The sequence below is a fragment of the Ursus maritimus genome, unplaced genomic scaffold, assembly GCF_017311325.1.
Source record: "Ursus maritimus isolate PB19 unplaced genomic scaffold, ASM1731132v1 scaffold_19, whole genome shotgun sequence".
In the NCBI taxonomy this organism is placed as follows: domain Eukaryota; kingdom Metazoa; phylum Chordata; class Mammalia; order Carnivora; family Ursidae; genus Ursus; species Ursus maritimus.
The window spans coordinates 42,115,041-42,137,491 of NW_024424341.1; the positions used below are offsets into that span (position 1 = coordinate 42,115,041).

Sequence of the window (22,451 nt, forward strand, 5' to 3'; positions counted from 1 at the left end):
ATCCTCGGCCTCCCAGAACAGTCAGAATAAAATCCACAAAGCCCTGTACATCTGGCCCTGTTCTCTCCATCTCACTGCTCACTACTCATTTCCTCCAGACACACTGGCCTTCAGCTGTTTCCTCTAATAAGGCCAGTTCTTGCCTGCCTCAGGGTCTTGGTACACGCTGTTCCCTTTGCCAAAAAAGTTCTTCCTCATCTTCGAACATAGCTGGGGCTCCTCCATTCCTCATGGGTCTGCATGATATCACCCTTTGTGTACTGTCTGCTCCTCTGCCCATGCTTCACAGTTTAACATACATCTTCTCACTTTTACAAGACAGGCCTCTGGGTAAATGACATGACTGAGGTCATCCAGATGGTGATGGCACAGGTTGGAAGTGCTGGAATTCCAACTGTCCCGAGGGCCCAAGCCCTTAGCCACTGAACCACTCTTCCAAATGGACATCTGTCCTCCATGCCTGTTTTGAGCCGGATTAAGCACATTATTGTAATCGCAGCAGAGTTGCTATCCCACACCTCTGTGTTACCACGTGTTTTTCCCTTCTAGACAGCAAGGCCCATGTATTTCCATGACACAAGGCACATGTGGGGTAATGGGCACGAAGGATGGGGTTCTCGTGACTCCTGCCCATCACACCAGCAAAAGCACAGCAGGCCCCTGTAAAAGCAGAAAGTTAGATGGGGAGACATGGACCATGAGGGGAGAGGACCCTTCATCCACTGCAAAGCACATCGCTTCTGCTCTGGGACAAACTGAGGGCCAGGTCTCTTCATGGGCTACATGACAGCAAAGCACTCTCAGGCGTGAAAAGGTCCCTCTGCTGAGAGCCACGTCATATTTTGGGAGACTGGCGTCCAGTCTCTGTAGTGCCAGGGCTCAGCCTCGGGTAAAGGTAATGCTGCAGCCACAGCACAAACTGCACATGAAGGAGGACACGGTATGCAGGAAAGCCATGGAAATGAACTCTCAGATGCCAAGTAACATTTTCCCTCCAGTCAAACAATTTGCCACTGTAGTTACTTTAAAAAGGTCTCTTTAAGAAGAACTCAGTATGAGTTCTCTGATGTTGACTGAGGCCTGCCTTCTGGTCAAAGGCCTTCCCGCATCTCTTACACTTGTAGGACTTTACTCCGCTATGAATCTTTTGATGAGTACTGAGGGTTGAGCTGTAGCTGTAGGTCTTCCCACACTCACTGCACTCATAGAGCTTCTCCCCAGAATGAGACCTCATGTGTCGAGTTACAGAAAAGCTGTTACCAAAGGCCTTCCCACATTCTTTGCACTCAAAGGGTTTTTCTCCAGTGTGGGTTCTATTATGCCGAACAAAATCAGAGTGGCGGGCAAAGGCCTTTCCACATTCACTGCACGCATAAGGCTTCTCTCCACTGTGAATCCGCTGGTGCTCCGTGAGGTGTGACCTGCGGCTGAAGGACTTCCTGCATTCGATGCACACAAAGGGCTTCTCCCCAGTGTGAACCCGCTGGTGTTCTGTGAGGTGTGACCTGCGGCTGAAGGCCTTCTCACACTCGATGCACTCATAGAGCTTCTTCTTAATGTGAATGCTGTAGTGTCCAGTGAGATCTGCCTTCCTGAGAAAGGCCTTCCCACACTTTTTGCATTTATAGGGTTTTACTCTAGTGTGAATCCACTGATGTTGAAGAAGGAAGTGATTGTTGATAAACTCTTTCCCACATTCCTTGCATTTGTAGGATTTCTTTCCTCCATGAATCAAGGGGTCTCTCCTTGATCTATGTGATTCACACTCAAGGAGAGCATCTCCTGGAGAGACTTGCTCCTGTAAATCATCTGTGCACAGATTTTTACCTGTTCCCAAATCATCACATTCAGGGTTTACCTTTCCAGGGAGGGTTTCCTTGTAGGGGAGTGTCCCTGTCCTTATGTGCCCTCCCTGTTCTTCTGATGGTCTTTCTTGTCCCCTGGCTTCTCCCAATGTGGAAACACTGGAGTCTTCCTCAGTCAGTAACCTGTGGGGTGAGCGTCCCTCAAACAAGGCTGGCTGAGGAGCAGAAGGCTTTGTGGTATTGGTTTTTGCTTTGTCATCTGAAGGGAATCAAATACACAAAAAAGACCTATTAGCAACGCCAACATAGAAGGGAGAAAATCACCAAGCCATTGGGAAAAGGAAGATGGAAACAGGGCCACTGATACCTGCTATATTTTCACATCTCTGAAACTCAGGTTTGTTTTTTGGTTTTGGGTTTGTTTTGTTTTGTTTTGTTTGCTGGTCCTTGGATTCTTGACATCTTTAAAGGGACAACCCTGGGGAGAATTTGGGTTAGGGGCCAGAGAAGAATCCCTTCCTCACTATCCAGAGGGGAGAGAAATGACGACATCGTGTGCTATGTTTGTTCTAAGAAAGGATGTCACAGGGAACACAGGGAAGGGGGCATCTAACCTAGGCCAAATGAGAGAGAAAGACAACTGGGAGGTCTCTTGAGATCTGAGTCCTAACAAAGCAAGAGTTACCACAGATAGAAAGTGAGAGGGCACTGCAGCCAAAGGAAGCAGAGTGTACAAAGATGCAGAGTCTAGAGAGAATCTTGGATGCTGAGGGAACTTCAGAGCACGAGAGGATGGCGGAGATGTGGCTGGGAATGCAGACAGGGTGCAGACTCCAGAGTTTGGAAGGGTGAGAGTAAATACAGCCACCTCCACTCCCAGGACAGTGTCTACAAGGCTGAGGGTGAGCAGGACTTGACAGGGGGACATATTAAATCTACTGTGTGTGAGAAACAGCTAGGTGACTAAAACATAGACGAAAGCTCGTAGACAAATTTGAAATATTTACTTCAAGATATTAAAGAGAAGCTATACGAATGGAGATGTTAATAACAAGGTTGTCAACTCTCCTCAAATCTATAAGTTCATCACCAGTCCAGATAACATGATTTTCCATGAAACTCAACAAGTTGATTCTAGAATTTATATGCAAGAGTTAAAGGCCAAGAACATTACTGAAAAAAGAATAATAAGGAGATGGGGCTTGCCCTCCCAGTATTAGGGTTACGATGAAAGTACAGACATCAAGACAACGTGGTATTGGCATAGACATAAGGAAAACTGGCAACAGGCCACAATGGTGCTCAGAAACAGACCCATGAATACATACAGCTTTCACAGACTGCAATGGTGGCACAGCAGATCAGTGGGAAAAGAAGGGACTATATAACAAATGAAGCTAAAAACCTGGTAACCCACACGCAGGAAAAAGTTAACTGCATTTCTACCACATGTCATACACAAAGTTAATTCCAGATTAGTAAGCAACAGAAAAGGAATACAATTTGACCTTGGTGTAGGGAAAGATTTCCTAGCAAGACACAAAAAGCAGCAATCATAAAACAAAAGATATATTGATCTGACTAAATAAAATACGAATTTCTTTTAATCAAAAGATGCTTTAAAGAAAATTTCTAAAAAGCTAAGCTTTTAAGAATACAACTGCAGCACACATAATGGGTAAAAGATTAGTATCAGGAATATACAAAAAAAAAAAATCTGACAAATCAAAAAGGGAACAGCCACCATCTTGGTGATTCTTGATGGAGACAAATGGAGAACAGGCAGGAGGAAGTGAGCCCAGAACATGGCGGGGACCGTGGGGAGGATGGCAGGCTGCTCCAAAGGCCTGCTCTGCCAGTCAGGCCTCAGAAAAGAAGAAACCAAGAAGGACGCTGCATGTCCCCACATGGAGGCGAGGAGAAGACTTACCCAGTGAGACCAGAAGCCTGCAGGTCTCCCTCATCACCTTCCAGTACAGTGTCCTCTGGGGCAGGTCCAATAATTCCCATTCCTCCTGGGTGAAGGTCACAAGCACATCCTTGAAGGTCACTGGTGCCTGGAAAATCAAACACAGTGGCATTATTTGCTTTACGGCTGTTAGGCAGGATCAGAGCCTATAACTTAGTCTCTGGTGAAGGGGCACAGAGGTCCAGCCCTGAATCACTGAGGCCTCCTGAGGGCCGAGCTCTGAGCTGGACTTAAGGGGGAGGCAGACATGAAGGCAGACAGAGAAGCCTTCTATAGTGGAAACAATGGAGAATGATACATACAATCGCATTCCCATGAGGACTGTGAGGGCAGACGGTAAGTGGTCTGGGATGTCAGAGGAACACGGAAATAATCATGATAATTCCAACAATAAGAACAGCAGAAGCCAAAGCTAAACCTCCCTGGTCCTTCCTGTGTGCCTGCCCTGGGTTGTGGGCTTCACATGCTGTGGTAAAGGCATTAACTGTCCGCAGCTCTGGAGCAGACTCCCAAGTTTGAATTCAACCTCTTTTTTTTTTTTAAACAAACCTGTTTATTTTATTTTATTTTTTAAAGATTTTTATTTATTTATTTGACAGAGAGAGACAGCCAGTGAGAGAGGGAACACAAGCAGGGGGAGTGGGAGAGGAAGAAGCAGGCTCCTAGCAGAGGAGCCTCATGTGGGGCTTGATCCCAGAATGCTGGGATCACACCCTGAGCCAAAGGCAGACGCTTAACAACTACGCCACCCAGGCGCCCCTGAATTCAACCTCTTGAATCAACACCTGGCCTGCCGTGCAACTTGGGGGAGCCGTTCAGTTTCTCTGAGCCTCGATCTCCCCTGTCAGTATAATAATAATTCCCTTACTGGGGTGCCTGGGTGGCACAGCGGTTAAGCGTCTGCCTTCGGCTCAGGGCGTGATCCCAGCATTATGGGATCGAGCCCCACATCAGGCTCCTCCGCTATGAGCCTGCTTCTTCCTCTCCCACTCCCCCTGCTTGTGTTCCCTCTCTCGCTGGCTGTCTCTATCTTGGTCAAATAAATAAATAAAATCTTTAAAAAATAATAATAATTCCCTTACTTTATCAGGTTATTTGAGAATTCAAGGGAAAATATTCATAAAGCCAACACTAGAGTCTCTGGCTCATGACAGTGCTCTGTACATTTATTAATCCTTACATCGCCATGCAGTTAAATGCCATCAGCATCTCCACATCACAGTCAGCGAGCTGAGGCTCAGGGAGCTACAGAGAGTCACCTGAGAGTTCCCAAACTACACAGCAGAGGTGGGATTTGAACCTAGGTCCTTCTGGCCCAGGTCTGTGGTAACCCTCACACTCCTCCATCACTGCAGGTGAAGCACTTTTTTTTTTTTTTAATAAAGATTATTTATTTACTTGAAAAATAGGGAGACAGCGAGACAGCATGAGCAAGCAGTGGAAGAAGCGCAGAGGAAGAGGGGGAAGCAGAGTCCAACATGAGGCTCGATCCTAAGACCCTAAGATCATGACCCGACCGAAGGCAGACACTTAACCGACTGAGCCACGCAGGCGCCCCAGGTGAAGCACTTCTAATAACTGCTGCTGTTAATCTACTTTTGGCATCCCTGACCATACTTCCATGGACATGGACAGAGGATTGGAGCCATCCTCACCCTCCTCATGGGAGAGGCACTGATGGGGGCGCCACTCATCCTGGGAGAGGCAGGGCCTGGGCCAGCTCCCCACACCCGCTTGGGCCTCCAGCCTTCTCAGACTCCCCAGGAGATTCCACAGTGAGCTATCAGTCAGTTTTCCCTTCCTGAGTCCTGACAGCATGTGTCCCTGAGTCATGAACACTGTAAGGACCAAGGAACCCCAGTGAGTGAGAATAACGCCACTGAGGCCATAAGAACATACACAGCACCCTCTGACTGGCTGTGATGTGTGTCCTGGGTAAGGGCGGGGGGAACATCCAGCAAATGACCACACGTGCTCCCTTTCCCAAGACACATCTCAGCGGGGGAGAGGGGGGTTTGGCAATCACGAGGCCCTCTTGTGCCTCCTTAAACAACTCTGTCCTCACTGCCTCTGTCCACGAGGTTCCCTCTATCTGGGATGGCTCCTCTTGCCCTCCTTGTTTTCAAGCTCACCTGCAGGAGAAAGCCCTGCCCACCTGACAAAGTTTAATACAGGTGTCATCCTCAGGCATCCCCAGCCCACTGTGGTTGGGAACACAGGCTCTGGTAGCCAATGGACAATATGTGAGTTTCAACTACTTAAGAGGTGTGTGACCTTGGGTAGGTAACTTAACGTCTCTGAGCCTCCAGTTCCTCTTCTGTCAAACAGGGATGATAACAGAACCTAACTCTGAGGAGATGGGAACTGAATGAGATGAAATATAATAACTGTCCCTCAAAGCAAATCAAGGGCTCAGTGAAATTCAGCTATGACCACTGTTTGATTATGATTATTTTTCCTCCTTTCCGGTAAATCTCAACCTGGCACTCAACTCTGGACAAAAATGCTAGCTCCCAAGCATGTGGGTTCAGGGGGTACTTTAGCTACAACTAGAAAGACGAAGAAGTGGCATTTGAGCAGAGGCCTGAGGAATGCATAGGGATGCCCTGCAGAGTTCCAGAAACAGTGTCGTGGGCAGAGGGAACTGCAAGGGCAAAGGCTGGCAAGTGAGCAAGAGCTTGGCAAGTGGAGGACGGCATAGCAGCAGGACCATGAAATGGGGAAGAAAGGAAAGGAAGACACGTGGGTGGAACAGAGCAGTCACAGGGACAGGTGCAGCAGGCCATGGGGGGGGGTGTTGAACATAGATTCTAAGTGTGATGAGAGCCCACTGAGGGGAGTCTCATTCTCCAACTAGCTATTGAGGTCCTGTTACAGCTCTGGCCCTGTCATAGGCCTGGTGACAGAGCAGCAAAGAGGAATCACAGCCCCCGTTGGAGAAAGATCCCCAACAAGGCCTAAATAATTGAGCAAGATGATGCAGATGAGTTCTGAGGCCAAGAAAAAAAGGGACAAGATTAGAGAGACGGGGCCATTTTAAAAGGAAAGCTGGGGATGGCCTTGCTGAAGAGGAGCACTGGAATGGCTGGAATGAAGGGAGGGGGACACGTAGTGGAGAGAGATCTGGGGTCTACTGTGTGTTTACATCTAAATGCATACCACGCTCCTGCACACTGCCACCACTGAATCTTTAATGCATCTACTTTTCACATAAAAGTAAATGTCTTAAACAGAAAAATAATTTTGCCACTGTAAGTGGCAAGCCAGCTTTACTCCTAATAAACAGATGGCAACTGCAAGATGAACCCAGTAACCTTCCTGGCTCCCAGTGCCCAAGGGCCCTTTTCATCCCAGCAGAGAAGCAGTGATTCCAAAAATACTGCTCCCACTGTGAGTCTGCCCCTAGACTCTCTCTTCCCCTAGTCCTCGGCTGGATGCAGGCCTGAGACAGGGGAATCCCCAGGGCAGGATTCCCCTGGGGTAAGCCCCTAAGATCAAGGGGATCTGCTTCCTGAGAACAGTGCTCAGAGTGAGGCTACCTGGGCAGTGTTTGACATTGGAGGACACACATCACACATATGCCCTCTCTGACCCCCTCAAGCCAAGGGGAGGAAATGTCAATATTCCCATTGACCCCAAGAGGTGGAAGACAAAGGCACTGATGAGACTCACTCAAAAGCCCTGGGACATAGCCAGAACGGCCCCTGAAGTCTCTACATTGTTAAATGGGCTCTTTTCTGAAACTCAATTCATTCAGACTGTGCAGGGACAGGGGGATTCTGGGAAGCCCCATTTCCCTCTCACCCACACTGCCATGAGGAGACGACCAGGTCAAAGGCCTCCTTCGACCCCAGAAATTACAGAAATGAATGACCACAACCAGCATTTACTGGGCATTCCCTGCATATGCTGTGCTGCCTTTCACACTCTGCCCCCCACATCTGCCACCAGGACCCCAGAGGGAAGACACTGCAATCAGTCCGTCTCACAGCCAAGGAAGCCGACTATCCCACTGAGGTGCAGTGGCAGAGCCTGGAGCTGAACCCAGGCTGTAGGCTTTGTAACTTGTTTTGCACACCTATGACACATGCTTCAGCTGCAAGGGTGGCTGAGGGTGACGTGGGGAAAAGAGAATTCCAGGTACTATGAGAGGGTTGCAGGAGCCTTCTCCCTGCTGTCCCTGCCTCCTCTCACCCCTGCCTACTCTCCACTCTACAGCTAGAGGAAGCCTATTAAAGACTTGACCCAAATCACGTTCCTCCCCTCCTTCAAATCCTCCATGGCTCCCACCAACCTCAAAAAGACCCGGCTCCTCAGCCTGTCATTCCAGACCTGGCTCCCAACCTTGAGGCTGTCTGTTCCCCCACGCAAAACGGAGAGCTGCGATTCCGCCCAGCTCAGCCTCACATCCCCGCATTTGCACCTCTTGTGCGTGTGTCTGAGACACCCCTCTACACCTCACTGATCGACAGAGGTGGGAACCCTTCCGTATCAAGACGGCCCCCTAGACACAACGACACAGTTAGAGGAAGTGACGAGACCCAGGACAACACTATCCTCGATATGGAGGTGCTGGGACTGCGTGGTTGGGAGTCCACAGGGCCTGAGGGGTCATCCACTCACCTGTGCCGGGTCCATCTGCTACTCTGCAGCCTCCGTGGGGCCCTGTGCGTGGATCGGGGGCCGCGGTAGGTGGGAGGCCGGGGAGGGTCCCAAGGGCTCCACTGACCTGCCCCACACACCCTCAGCCCTGCCCTGGTGCAAAGGGGATACGACGCCTCTTCTCAAGCCTCTCTGGCCTTCGGCCTCAAGTCCACTCAGGGTCCCGCAGCCGTGACCTCGTGAACAGAACCAGGAACACCCAGTACAACCTCCACGAGGAAGGCGCCGTAGGTCTCGCGTGACGAGGGATCCCAGCCCTGTGCTGTGATTGGCCCAGAGCTACCGCCTCTTGCCGCTGAGCCTGCTGGGTAATATGGTTCCCGCAGCTCCGCCTGCTGCTTCAAGGGGCGCCTTTCCAGAAATCACCTCAAACGACCAGTGGCGCCTGCGTGAGGGCCTCTGGGACATGACGCCTTCAGGCTCTGGGGCTGCGGCGAGGCTTCGTCCCTTCTTAACTGGCCACCGCCCGGTTTCTGGGGCACGGCTTCTCCGATTAGGAGAAATGCTTAGACGTATTGCTTCATGTGTACCCAAAGTTTAGGCTCCCAAAAGGACACGGCGGACTCTCTGTCTTGCTGCTCTTCAGTTCTAGGGAGACTGAAGTTTGAGAGTCAACTCTGTGGGGTTCAATCATGCAGGGACAATAGAGAAAACACTGCCGGGGCGCAGTTGAGAGAGAGGGAGAGAGGGCGGAACTGTCAGACAGCCTTAAATCACGTGGCCAAGGCACTGTCTCCTTTTCCCTCAGAAAATACATTTTTTTCTCTGCCTGTATACTCACAGATTGTATACCTATCCAACCTAGCGAGCAGCACCGTCTCATCAATGGGGTATTTTTTACCCCACATTCCAAGGTATATCTTGTTTCTTTCAGTAGTGTGAAACCTGAGATCTATTTGAAAAGGAGAAGTATTTGTGAAATTTCATTTTCTGTTGGGACGGTGACTGTAATGGCCACGGTCAGAGAATGTGCAGAAAGTGACCATTTGAACTCCAAGATAAATGGGTTTTCTTGATCTCAATCTGTTTGCTGTAATTGCAATGATAGTATCTACCAGCGGAATTGAAATTATCTCTGAAAACCATTTGTGAAAAGTAAATTACTCCTTACCAGTTTTCGTCTCCTAGCAAAATTATGCACAGTGTTACTAATTACCTCATGCTATGCGTTAACATTTATTCAATAAAAATTCACTTTGAGAAGGTGCCCTGTGTTCTCATTCTATAGCGTCTTTGTTAATGAGAAGTTGCACATGATTGTTGTTACACAGCTCCATGTCCTCAGATCAGAATGTGGCTTCTCCTCCACTGGTCAGCTTATATGTCACGCTTAGTCAAGGATGACTCAAGGGTTGTGTCCCAAACGGAAGGATGGATTTTGTCCTTAACTGAGATGGGAAGGGGTGGTGGTGGTGCCAATGAAGAGCTTGGAAACATTAGGATCTCACTTTTGAACATTTTTTGTTTTAGAATCTATTAAACACCCAAATGAGGCAGACTGTAGACATTTCAATATAGAACTCTAGTTTTTTTGTAAAAAATGTCAGCATTTTAATTCACTGATAGATTGATTTCTAGAATGCTCATAGCTCTGCAACCCAGACTCAACAGAAGAAGAAATTAATGTTCAGAAATAATACAAAGTAAAATGTTTCATATATGGATTTCTGCAGTTACAGGTAAGTCCAATGTTTTAGAAAAAGTAAACACAGAAGCAGTTTATCTGGGGAGTATTTAAATACTGCTTGACCTAGAGTAACAAAAGGAGTGCTCCTATACCTCAAACTAGGACCACCTGTGGTACCATTTACACTCTAGAGATGTGTGAGGGATCAGGCTGATGTAAATTCCACATGAGGCCGCAGCCCTGTGTGGCTCCTTCCCTTGCCTCGTTCTCCGCCCTTCAATTTTTCCTGATAATTTCTCTTCAATAAATCACATGTCATTGAACCCTGTGCCAGGTTCTGCTTCTACAAAACCCAACCTCAGACAGCACACATCTGGTCAAAACCTAAAATATTAATCATGTGACGTATATCTAAGATATTCAGGTTTCTTTTCCATAAGATGAGCAAGGAAGATCAAGAAAACTTGCTTAAATGTGTCCTGATAGGAACAAAGCTCTGTAGTTTTAGAGGAGGGTTAGAATGTGATGGTGAATCTATATGTGGGGGAGTGCCTGTCTCCCTGGTCAATAGCTGATGAGCAGGGGACATCATGTTCTCTGATGTGTGACTTTATGTCTGAGGTGGATCTCGAGTGCTTGTGTCTTACACTAGATAGTTCTTTAATTGGCATTTCCTTCTAGTGCAGGTATTCTCAAACTTTGGGGGTACATCAGAATCACTGGAGAAACAAGAACACAGAAGTCCCTAGATCACTGAGGTAAGAAAGAGCCTAAGCATTTGTGTTAAAAGCAAGTTGCCTAAGTGCTTTTGAAATGACATGGTTTGAGTGTCTTGGCTGTTTGAGGACTGCAAAGTAACAATGAGGATTAAATGAGTGAAAATATTTAGAGTTTTTAAAACAATACCTGGAAAGGTCTGAAAATCATTATTGCTATTAGTGCAGTAATATAAGACTCTGAAGGTGGTTATGAATAGGAAAACACTCTTTGGGGATTGTTAACTTGCAGCCTATGTTTCCTGGAAGTCTCATTGCAAGTCCAAGAGAAAGCACAGGATGGGGAATGAAACCTCTAGCCCAGGTAAAGAAAGGAAGAAAATCTTACTTCTTTTTTTTTTTTTTAAAGATTTTATTTATTTATTTGACAGAGATAGAGACAGCCAGCGAGAGAGGGAACACAAGCAGGGGGAGTGGGAGAGGAAGAAGCAGGCTCATAGCAGAGGAGCCTGATGTGGGGCTCGATCCCGTAACGCCGGGAGCACGCCCTGAGCCGAAGGCAGGCGCTTAACCGCTGTGCCACCCAGGCACCCCGAAAATCTTACTTCTTGAAGCAGCAAGATCCCACCCTAGATAGGTCTCCTGGAGATAGGGATATTCTTTTATTTTTTTTAAGATTTTATTTATTCATTTATTTGAGAGAGAGAACACAAGCTGGGGGAGAAGAAGAGGGAGAAGCAGACTCCTCACCGAGAAGGGAGCCTAATATGGAGCTCAATCCCAGGACCCTGGGATCACGATCTGAGCAGAAGGCAGATGCTTAACTGAATGAGCCACCCAGGTACCCCAAGGAGATTTTTTTGTAAGATGAAGTCACAAACAAGAAGAGAGAACATGTATCATCAGGTCAACTTCTATTATAGAGAGTGATTCCATTTCCTACTGGGTACTTGAGGTCCTAGCATTAGAAATATGATAATGGGAGAGAACTGAATTTCTCAGGCTTGGGAAGGACCTCCAGGACTACAAAGTGGTTTTCATTGAGCTGAGCCGGGGATATATAGTCTCATTGTTGACTAAACACCCAATTATCGTCATTAATTGTGAAGTGTTGCCATATAAGAGAATTAGAAACCAGCCTGACTTCTGAAGGTTGGTAGAGAGAGTATCAGATATCTGAATATTCATCTTCCTTATTTACACATCCTCCATCTTCTCCTTTCCTTTCTCAAAGACTCAGTTCTGGTGTCCAGGCAGCACAATAATTTCCAGACCCACAATATAATTCCCAAATCCAGGGTGACATATTGGGCCAAAGACAGCCACTGATAAGAGAGATGTCAGCATTTAATTCTATGATCACCTCTGACCCCCTAAATTCCCACAATTGACTCTATTTCTCTCACGTGACCCTCAATTTCTTTGATCCTTCCCTTGCCCTTTCACCTGTGGGCTGAGCACTGGCTGACCGTCACAGCTTTGGTGTGATGTGTGAGGAAAGGAAGGCTATTGTGTCAAGGGCTGGGAAGAAGAAGAATGACTCAGGGACACTGTTACTTCCCCAGTGGAAGCTGCTGGAGGTGGAAGCACTGATCCCATCGACAGAGATGCTATGTGGTCCATGGACACTGATTAGTAAATTCTGAGAGGGGAATTCAGAGAAAAAATTTGCTCAGCAGGAAGGCAAGCAGAGGGGAGTTAAGAGAGACCCTGCACAATATTTGTAGTTGAGTTACAATCTTTTTGGAAGAATCTTCATCAATTGTAGACAGCGTTCCTTCCCTGGATTGAGGAGATGAGGAGGGAGAAGTGGGGTAGTGTGTCAGTATGAATATTCACTTTAACTCTGTATATAGATGAGTCAATTCAAAATATTTATAGAAAAAAGTCATTTTAATTTAACACTAACAAGACTAAATTTATGAAGTCACTAAGTACAATAAAAATATATGATAGAACTAAAAAAAAGCAAAAAATAAGAGAAAGGAAAAAGGGAAGAACTGGGAATCACTGGGAATAGACACCATGAAATGATTTCAGATAAGAGATGGAATATCAGTAGACATGGCAATTTCTTTCATTAATTACTTCAATTTCTTTCATCATTGTCTTATAGGTTTCAGTGTACAGGTCTTTCACCTCCTTGGTTTTACGTATTCCTAGGTATTTTATTCTTTTTGATGCAATTTAAACTGTATTAATATTTAAAGAGTTATTGATTAAGCAAGTAAATTTAAAATTAAATATTTTATAATTTTAAATTAGGAGAGCTGACATTTTTACCCATAGTTTGAACTCCTATTCTGACCTGTTATTTTTTTTTTTAAACAAATGTTCAGCTTTCTTGGCCTGTCCTAAGTGTTCACCCAGAACCCTCCATCACCATCCTTTTCTTATTCGTAGTCTGCTGCTCTCCCCACCTCGTGACAATCTAAACACACAGGATTTCTCTCAGTCCCCCGAGGCTCCATAGGATCTTTCCAGGTGATTTTCTTTCTGTCAGAAAGAACTGGACTCAATTATGATTCAAAAATATGTTAAAAAAACCTTGCATGTATTTTTGTAAGACCCAAAGTGAGAGATTTCCCCAAATTCTTTAAACTTAAAAATTTCCTTCCTTTTTGAACTTTTTTTTTAAGATTTTTATTTATTTGACAGAGAGAGACACAGTGAGAGAGGGAACACAAGCAGGGGGAGTGAGAGAGGGAGAAGCAGGCTTCCCGCTGAGCAGGGAGCCCGATGCGGGGCTCGATCCCAGGACCCTGGGATCATGACCTGAGCCAAAGGCAGACGCTTAATGACTGAGCCACCCAGGCGCCCCTCTTTTTGAACTTTTTAAAAAAGATTTTGTTTATTTATTTGAAAGAGAGAGAGCATGAGTGGGGGGAGGGGCAGAGAGAGAGGGAGAAGGAGAAGCAGACTCCCCACTGAGCGGGGAGCCCCATGTGCAGGGCTTGATCCCAGGACCCCAATAGCATGACCTGAGCTGAAGTCAGATTCTTAGCTGTTCACTTTCCACTGGCCTGTGCTGTTCACTTTCCACTGGCCTGGATTTGCAACCACAGTCATCCAAACAGTCAAAATTCTTAGCCGACTGAGCCAATCAGGCGCCCCTCTTTTACACTATTTCAAAATTTTCTAAACTTCTCCTTTGAAGATCCTAACACAGAGTGAGTAATCTTTGTATACTTCAGTATGTGGTGTTCCTTTTTATCTCTGTTATAAGACAATGGGCTTTTCCTGGCCTTATTTGCCATGACATCATAATTTCCTATCACACAGTAGTTAATAGAATGTTAACAAATGTTTAAATGAATGATTAAATGCTATTAAAACAGACTCATATCACTGTAACCACATTGGGAAAACAATTTGTCCTTGCCCTACAGACAAAGCAGAACTGAGAGACTCGAGTGTCTTTGACCATGAGCACGAAGGGGCTGAGTGCTGGAAAACATGACGAGAGGAGCACAGTGCTGTTCACTTTCCACTGGCCTGGATTTGCAACCACAGTCATCCAAACAGTCAAAATAGCATAGATTGAATAAAAAGTAACAAAGGAGCTCACCAGGACGAAGATGGTGCGTGTGGCTCTGGCCTCATGGGACATTCTGGGGGCACGGCTGTTGTTGCGAATGTGCTGTACTTGCTGTTTGTGCCTGAGCAGGGTGGAGATCATGGAGCTACTAGCCCACACCAAGAAGCCCAAACTCATAAAGTCAAGGGAAAAATATATGACTGTATATAATATGTTAAACCTCAATACCCCATTCCAGGAACAGTATCCATTAGTTTTGACACTAAGGTTTTTGCTATTTGATGGACCATTCACTATTACAGGAATAAATGAATTTATCGATAGATGTAGGATCCAGCAGAGAAAACAGCAGAAGCCAATGAACTTTGGGGATCTAATCTTGAGCTCCATCCACCTACAAATACTAGGGTTCAGTTTAATAACCTGGTAGCCATTGAGGAGACAGATAGTGCTGAAGGAAACCCCAGTGCTCACTCTGTAATAATAAAAGATAAGTTTACAGGCAGCATCATCCAGGAAATACTGGGATCCAAAAGCCACCATTGTTTGAGGGATCCCTTTGGAAAAAAGGACCATGGAGTTGGCTAGGACCAGTTGGTTGAGAATTAAGTCTGTAGGTCTCAACTTGTGTCCAGTGACCAAAGAGAAAGTATAAAGACAAAAAAGGAATGAATTTCCTAGGATCCCAACTCCAGTCTGAGTGACGAAGATAATCCCCAATTCCAATTTGCCAGAACCCATTGCATCAATATCTAGGGGCTGATTTTAATTGAAGTCAGAAGAATGAGAGGAAAAAAGCAAAAATAAATGCCTTGTCAACACTATGCAGAGTACTTTTCAGCATTTATCCTAAAACTTATTTTCTCACTTTTAGTGGATATTAACATTTTATGCTTTGTGTGTGTGTGTGTGTGCAAAAGGCAATCCACTGACAAACTGGATTAGAAATAGCCTCTGATAATCATAAAACTTGCTAAGAGACTATAACTTAATTATTCCAATAACTAAAATGAAAGGATAATTATGTAACAAGATAGAGGTGCTAATTATCACTACAATGGCAATCATATTACAATATATAAATGTATCAAATTGACATGTTGTACACATTAACTTGCACAATGATGTTCTTTGTCAAATACATTTCAATGAAAAAATAAAATCCATTAAAATAGAAGGAAGAAAGAAAGAGAAAAATAACTCTGCCAAAAGAACAAAAACAAACAAATAAAAGAAATAACCTCAGTGTCCATCTATAAGTTTCTGGGTGATTGAATGAGGGCTCAGCAGCTGTGGGGATGAAGACAGGAGACCTTTGTATACTGAGCCAGTCAGTATTGTATCAATCTTTTTTCCAACATGATTGAGAAATTAGGAAACATAAAGCAAATTTTGTATCTGCTTATTGGTGCCCTGAGGCGGTTTGACAAGACTGGTGACATGCCTGTGGTTTCCTCAACAAATGTCTTTCCTGTTTGTATGTGTTTGGTCTTCTTACCTAATCTATCTATCTATTTTTATCTATCATCTTTCTATCTGCTGTCTGTCTACCTATCATTTATGTGTCTGTGTATCTATCATCTACCTAAGACTTCCCCCCTTACCAGCTCAAAAGGCCAATTTTAAAAAGAATAATCTTGGATTTCCTAAGATAAGTATTTTCTAAGAATGTGATACTTACCTGAAAAGAAAAGCTATTTACACAGTTTAGATTTGCTCCCAGGACAAGGACTGCCGCCACAGCATCTGTGAAGTGTCTCAATAGGATATGTATGCCAGAGATAAAGGTTTGGTCTGTGATCTCATCTGCTTGCCAGGAAGTGATTATCATTTCACCTGTAAGTGCAGTGACAGTGTCTGCATGGGGAGTAGAGATTAATTCTAATTATTCCCAAAATAACTAAAAAATTATCTCAGATTGTGAAAACTTCTGAAAGCTATTAAAAGTGCTAATAGGATATCCATTAAGAGTGGCAGAGGGGCACCTGTGTGGCTCAGTAAGTTAAGTGTCTCACTTCGGCTCAGGTCATGATCTCGGGGTCCTGGGACCAAGCCTTGCACCAGGATGCATGCTCAGCAGGGAGTCTGCTTCTCCTTCTCCCCCAGCCCCTCCCCCCAGCTTGTGTGATCTCTCTCTAAAACAAATAAATAAAACCTTAAAAAATGTTGTTTAAAAAAGAGTGGCAGAAACAGATGGGGAGAATCTACTTTTGAAATAATTTAATTCTAGTGGAATGTGAAAAAGTACCATTTTATCTAATCAGTGAGAGAAAGAGGTTGATCAAATGCCTTAGTTTGAGGGCTCTATTTACGGAAGAAAATTCTTTCCCATTCCTGAGAGTGCTGAAGGCAGTGAAATTGAAGGAAAAAGCAGTGTGGGTGGAGGGAGAAAGTGTATCTGGAGTTGTATGAATAAATAGGGTATTATGGTGTGATTATTTGTTCAGTATTTTAACAAATATTTATTGTGTAGTTTATGGGTTTCAGGCACATTTCTAGGCGTACGGCATATATCAGTGCACAAAATATAAATAGAAATCCTGGAATTTACTCTGTAGTTGATGGAAAAGACAACAAACAATGCATCTGTGATACTAAGTCACATAGTACTTTAGAAGGTGATGGGTCCTATAGAAACAAGAAGAGCAGAGTACAGGTGATAAAAAGATCAGGAATTCGAGATGGGTTAAAGTTGTGATTGGCTGTCAATACTTGTACTCATAGTGAAGATGACATTTGAGGAAATAGTTTACATGATGCAGGAAGACACGTTTATTTCTTCCTTTCCAATTGTTACATATTTATCTTCTTGCCTTATTGCACAAAATAGGATCTTTAGAAAAATGTTGATTAAGAGTGCAAAGAGCAGCCATCCTCCTTTTGTTTTAATCTTATGGGAATATTTTAATAATGGGCCATGAGCTATGATATTTGTAACAGTATTTTTGTTATTTATAAAATTAAAGATTAAAGATGTTATTTATAAGATTAAAGAAGATTTTTCTGTCTTATACTCTTATATGCATGTTTGTGTATGTGTATACATATGTATATATATAATTTCTGAACATATGTGTTATTTTTGAACACACATATATATATATATAGTTTTTTGAACACCTTGAAAGTATGTTGGGAACATTGTACCCCTTGGCCAAAGAACACTTTGGTGTATATTTCCTATATAAATTGACATTATCCTACATAACCTAGTTCAGTATTCAAAACCAAGTAATTTAATATTGATATAATAATATTATTTAATTTACAGGCCATATTTAAATTATGCCAATTGTTTTATTAATGCCCTTTACAACTATTTTTTTTCAGTCCAGAGCCAAGTCCAGTATCAAGAATTGCATTTATTTCTCATTTGCTTTTATTTTCTATTGATCAGAAACAGTTTCTCACTCTTCAGGAGTGTTTTTTTCTTGTTGTTTCTAAAAAGTAAATGCCAATTATTTTGTAAAATTTACCTCAGCTAGTGTGTCATAGGTTTCTTAATGATTAATTGAGTTTTGGCATTTTTGTGGCAAGGACACCACAGAAGTATTGCTTTGCCCTCAATGTGTTATATTAGGAGGCATAGTAATGTCTGTTTTCCCATTATTGGTGATGGTAATTTTTCACTTTGTCCCTCTTATCCCCCTACACAAAAGTTACTATTTTTCTGGTATAAATGTAAGTTATTAGAGGAAGGATTCTTTGAAAATGTATAAAAATTATTTTCCTCATTATTTTGTATTCTTTTAAGAAATGGGCAATCAGGTGTGGTCACAAGAGGAGACAGAGGAGGGTCTCAGGAAAACAAAGTTTATGATACTCACATGTTCTAGAAACAGGAGGCATGTCACAAAGGGCCACATGGGAAAGACACCAGGGTGGTCAGGAAGTAAAAGACAGAAGCAAGGGGAAGGTTTAGGGTACTACCTTTATTTGGGTTTCTGGGGGACAGGCAAGGCAGGCCAGGTGAACAGTTTAGTATTGGTTAGTATGAGTAATTTTAGGCTTTGGGCTTTATAAGTGGTCCCCAGTTGCTTGGTACCTGGCTGTTTCAGCTGACAAGATTCCAGGCTATTGTTCTTAACCTACTTTTGCTTCAATCTGGAGAAGCAAATATAACTGTTCCTTTTGGGTCAGCGTGAATGCTCTTTTTATTTGTGTTCCCTAGTGTGCTGTCTTACTATCTGAAGAATTTGTTTTATCCATTTCTCTAAAGCTGTATTATCTGTTCAAGCTGCTCACCATCTGTTAACAGGGTTAAATAGTGTCCTTTGAAAGATTATGTCCAAATTTTAATACCAGATACCTGGGAAGTGACTTATTTGACAACAGGGTCTTTGTAGATATAATTTAATTTAGGATCTTGGGAAGAGATCATTTTGTATTTACAGTGGGCCCTAAGTCCAATAATTGATGTCCTCATAAGAGAAAGGAGAAGAGATTTGATATGCTCAGAAACGCAAGGGAAGAGGCCACATGAAAATGTATGCAGAAGCTGGAGAGATGAATCTACAAGCCAAGGATTTCTGGAAACCACCAGAAGCTAGGTGAGAGGCATGGAACAGTCTCCTCAGAGCCTCCAGAAGGAACCTACCCTGCCAACCTCTTGATTTCAGACTTCCGATTGTTTGAACTGGAGAGAACAAATTTCTTCTATTTTGAGCCACCTAGTTTGCGGGATTTGTTACAGCAGCCCCACGGAAGATAACAAATATTTTCTCTTCTTCCTGGAAAACACACACCTTCCGTGTGGTCAGTATGGCCAATGAATATTTTTCCTCAGTATCTCTCTCTTCAGTAAAGACAGATTCTGGTTATCTCAGGCCAGCTAGACCCATGACAGTTTCACATAGGGCTCTTTCAGAGCCAATGATGGTTTGGCCACCACATCTATTTTTGCCATAGGCTGCTTTTTTTTGTTTTTAAGATTTTATTTATCTATTTTAGAGAGAGAGACAGAGAGAGACAGAGAGAGCGAGAACATGAGCAGGAGGAGGGGCAGAGGGAGAAGGAGAGAATCTCAAGCAAACTCCATGCTGAGCTTGGGGACCGGCAGGGGGCTCAATCCCATAACTTTGAGATCGTGACCTGAGCTGAAACCAAGAGACTGACCCTTAATGGACTGAGCCACCCAGGCACCCCTGCCATAGCCTGCTTATTGCTGAGGTGATATCTGAGTACATTTTATGGGCCCTAAAATGCTCAATGTCCCTAGGATGTCATATGGGAAGTAGTCACCCCTAATTCTATTGCAATTTGCATATGCCAATGAGTTTCTCATAAGTACACACTGTGGCCACTGGGGCTATTATTACTAAGCATATGAGCCCACAAAGTCTCTGACACTATTTGGCAAGTAGTGTTTTCCTTGGTTCTTGTCCTCCATCCACAAAACATGGGCTATAACCATTAGGGCACATACTATCGCAAGCCAGACACACAGAGAATTTTATCTAGTGTATCTGGGCCCCTTTTTCAATGGCTTTCTCCCCTTGGTTATAAACTCCACAGAGATCTGTGGTTCTGTGGTCAGAACCCACAGCATTTTCGCTGTGGTTAGGAGGCAACAGTTCCTGCACATTACCTCCTAAAAGGGTTCTTTGAAATAGATATAGCTATACCCATCAAAAATGGGTATCAAAAACTAAACAATACTAGAATTATTTCACATTTTAATCTGTTAGTATCAGAGGCACATTATATAGATGAATCCAGATCATATGCATGTTAAGTACATTGGGGTCAGTCCTGGACTTTTGGCTTCAAGCAGATGAGAAGGTATCTGTAGACAAATAGCTTCACCACTATAGCCATCTGCAGGTAAAGCGAAGGTATAATATTCTCTAGATCTCAGCCTCTCATAAGGCACTAAGTTAATGTTAGCTTTTTGTCTTTTTGCAATTTTCATGTCGTTCTTTTCCAAAATAATTTCAGTAAGAGAATTCCACATTTAGATATTACACCCATTACAATAATACATTTGGGTAAGAGTGAGGCAACGTAATTTTCATCCATAAATCCCTACCTTGAATGATGATTTCACTGCAAGCCATCTAGAGTTTCATTACCATATACCTTGTTATGCTGTCTTTTGAACTTTTTTGTTAAGACTATTTTTTTTAAGATTTTTGAAAACTGTCCGTAAACAAACCCGCCTTGGGTGCCCCACGGGATTTTTGGACTTTAAACAGCACATAATAAATCCCACCACCCTATCTCAACAAGGACTCAGAGCCAGATACCCAGAGTTCCCAGATATGAGACTGAAGTTTTCCAGTCCAAGTAAATTAACACTACCTTCTGCAAAGTAAATGCACATTAACATTTCTGAGATGTTGCTAAAGCAATTCTTTTTAGAGGAAGCTATTCTGCTAAAGGTTTTCGGTAGGCAGTGAAGGAAGGAAAAGGGGCACGAACCAACTTCCAATCGAGGACGTGGAGGCAGAACTTGAAGGGGCATTGCTGCGCTGTAAGGAAAAATGAGCTTGGTTCGCACCAAATCTGTGACAGACGGCTGGGCTGAGCTGTCCTGGGACTGCAGGGCTACCATTTTGCAGAACCCTCCATCACCATCCTTTCCTCATTTCGTAGTCTGCTGCTCTCCCCACCTCGTGACAATCTAAACACACGGGATTTCTCTCAGTCCCCTGAGGCTCCATAGGATCTTTCCAGGTGATTTTCTTTCTGTCAGAAAGAACTGGACTCAATTATGATTCAAAAATATGTTTAAAAAAACTTGCATGTATTTTTGTAAGACCCAAGGTGAGAGATTTCCCCAAATTCTTTAAACTTAGAAATTTCCTTCCTTTTTGAACCTTTTTTTTTTAAGATTTTTATTTATTTGACAGAGAGAGACACAGTGAGAGAGGGAACACAAGCAGGGGGAGTCGGAGCGGGAGAAGCAGGCTTTCCACTGAGGAGGGAGCCCGATGTGGGGCTTATCCCAGGACCCCAGGATCATGACCTGAGCCAAAGGCAGATGCTTAATGACTGAGCCACCCAGGCGCCCCAGTGTTTTATATTTAAATTTATTTTTAAACAAGATTTAAATTTATTTTATGGTGTCTCTTCCAAAAGATCACAAATCTTTCCCTTTTTGTTAGTTTACTTCACTGTCCTAGGTCCATTAAATTCTTTTTTTTTTTTTTTAAGTAGGCCCCATGCCCAGCTCAGAGCCCAACAGGCAGCTTAAATTCACAACTCTGAAATCAAGACCTGAGCTGAGATCAAGAGTTGAATGCTTAACTGACTGAGCCACCCAGGCACCTCTATGTTACATGTTTTTATTCTTTTTTTTTTTTTAAGATTTTATTTATTTATTTGACAGAGAGAGACAGCCAGCAAGAGAGGGAACACAGGCAGGGGGAGTGGGAGAGGAAGAAGCAGGCTCCCAGAGGAGAAGGCTGATGTGGGGCTTGATCCCAGGACTCTGGGATCACGCCCTGAGCCGAAGGCAGACGCTTAACGACTGAGCCACCCAGGCACCCCTACATGTTTTTATTCTATTAGTTATCTTCCAAATTTCTCTTTTCAATATTAAGTGGTGTTTTAAAAATTATAAAAATGTAAATTTAAAAATTATAAATTTCACTGTAAGTTTTTTAGGAAATCAATTATGTATAAATGTCAGGTGGCTACACAATCTGACACTCCCTCCCCTGCCCCTTTCCCCCGTCCTAGCCCAGACGGGTAACCCTGCTTCACCAGTGGAGGATCTTTCTAAACCAATCCGCATTCAGTCACTAAGATCTCTCTTAAATCATATCTGCTGATTTACAGCTAAGTGAATTCACCTTCTACACACACAATGTATGAAAATTAATAACTGAAACCCCACTAAAATGTAGTGAGGAGGTTCCGGCAAGGGGAGCTCTTAGCACTACCACTTACACTCAATTGCAGACCCAAAGAAGGGATACACTTGACCTAGCAGACGCATGCTACTTTACTAGCCCAGCTGGAGAAAGAAAACTTTCCTTATCCCCCAACTCAACAACTCAGCCAATGAGAAGCCACTCTACTTCCAACTCCCAGTTTACTCCAATGGATTTTTTTTTTTTAAAGATTTTATTTATTTATTCGACAGAGATAGAGACAGCCAGCGAGAGAGGGAACACAAGCAGGGGGAGTG

The 22,451-nt window shown here is 43.8% G+C and overlaps 2 protein-coding genes across 2 annotated transcripts; both read right to left on the bottom strand.

The window, feature by feature from the left end:
* Nucleotides 1–1,024: 1,024 nt before the first annotated feature.
* On the bottom strand, nucleotides 1,025–8,412 carry LOC103677300 (zinc finger protein 239-like). Its single transcript, XM_008706572.2, has 3 exons — nucleotides 8,398–8,412; nucleotides 3,736–3,862; nucleotides 1,025–1,827 (listed from the first exon to the last, which is right to left on the bottom strand). The coding sequence occupies exons 1-3, from the start codon at nucleotides 8,410–8,412 to the stop codon at nucleotides 1,025–1,027; spliced, it is 945 nt and encodes a 314-aa protein (XP_008704794.2).
* Nucleotides 8,413–14,119: 5,707 nt separating this feature from the next.
* Nucleotides 14,120–15,073, bottom strand: LOC103677299 (vomeronasal type-1 receptor 1-like). Its single transcript, XM_008706571.2, has one exon. The coding sequence runs from the start codon at nucleotides 15,056–15,058 to the stop codon at nucleotides 14,120–14,122; it is 939 nt and encodes a 312-aa protein (XP_008704793.1). The 5' UTR covers nucleotides 15,059–15,073.
* Nucleotides 15,074–22,451: the final 7,378 nt, after the last annotated feature.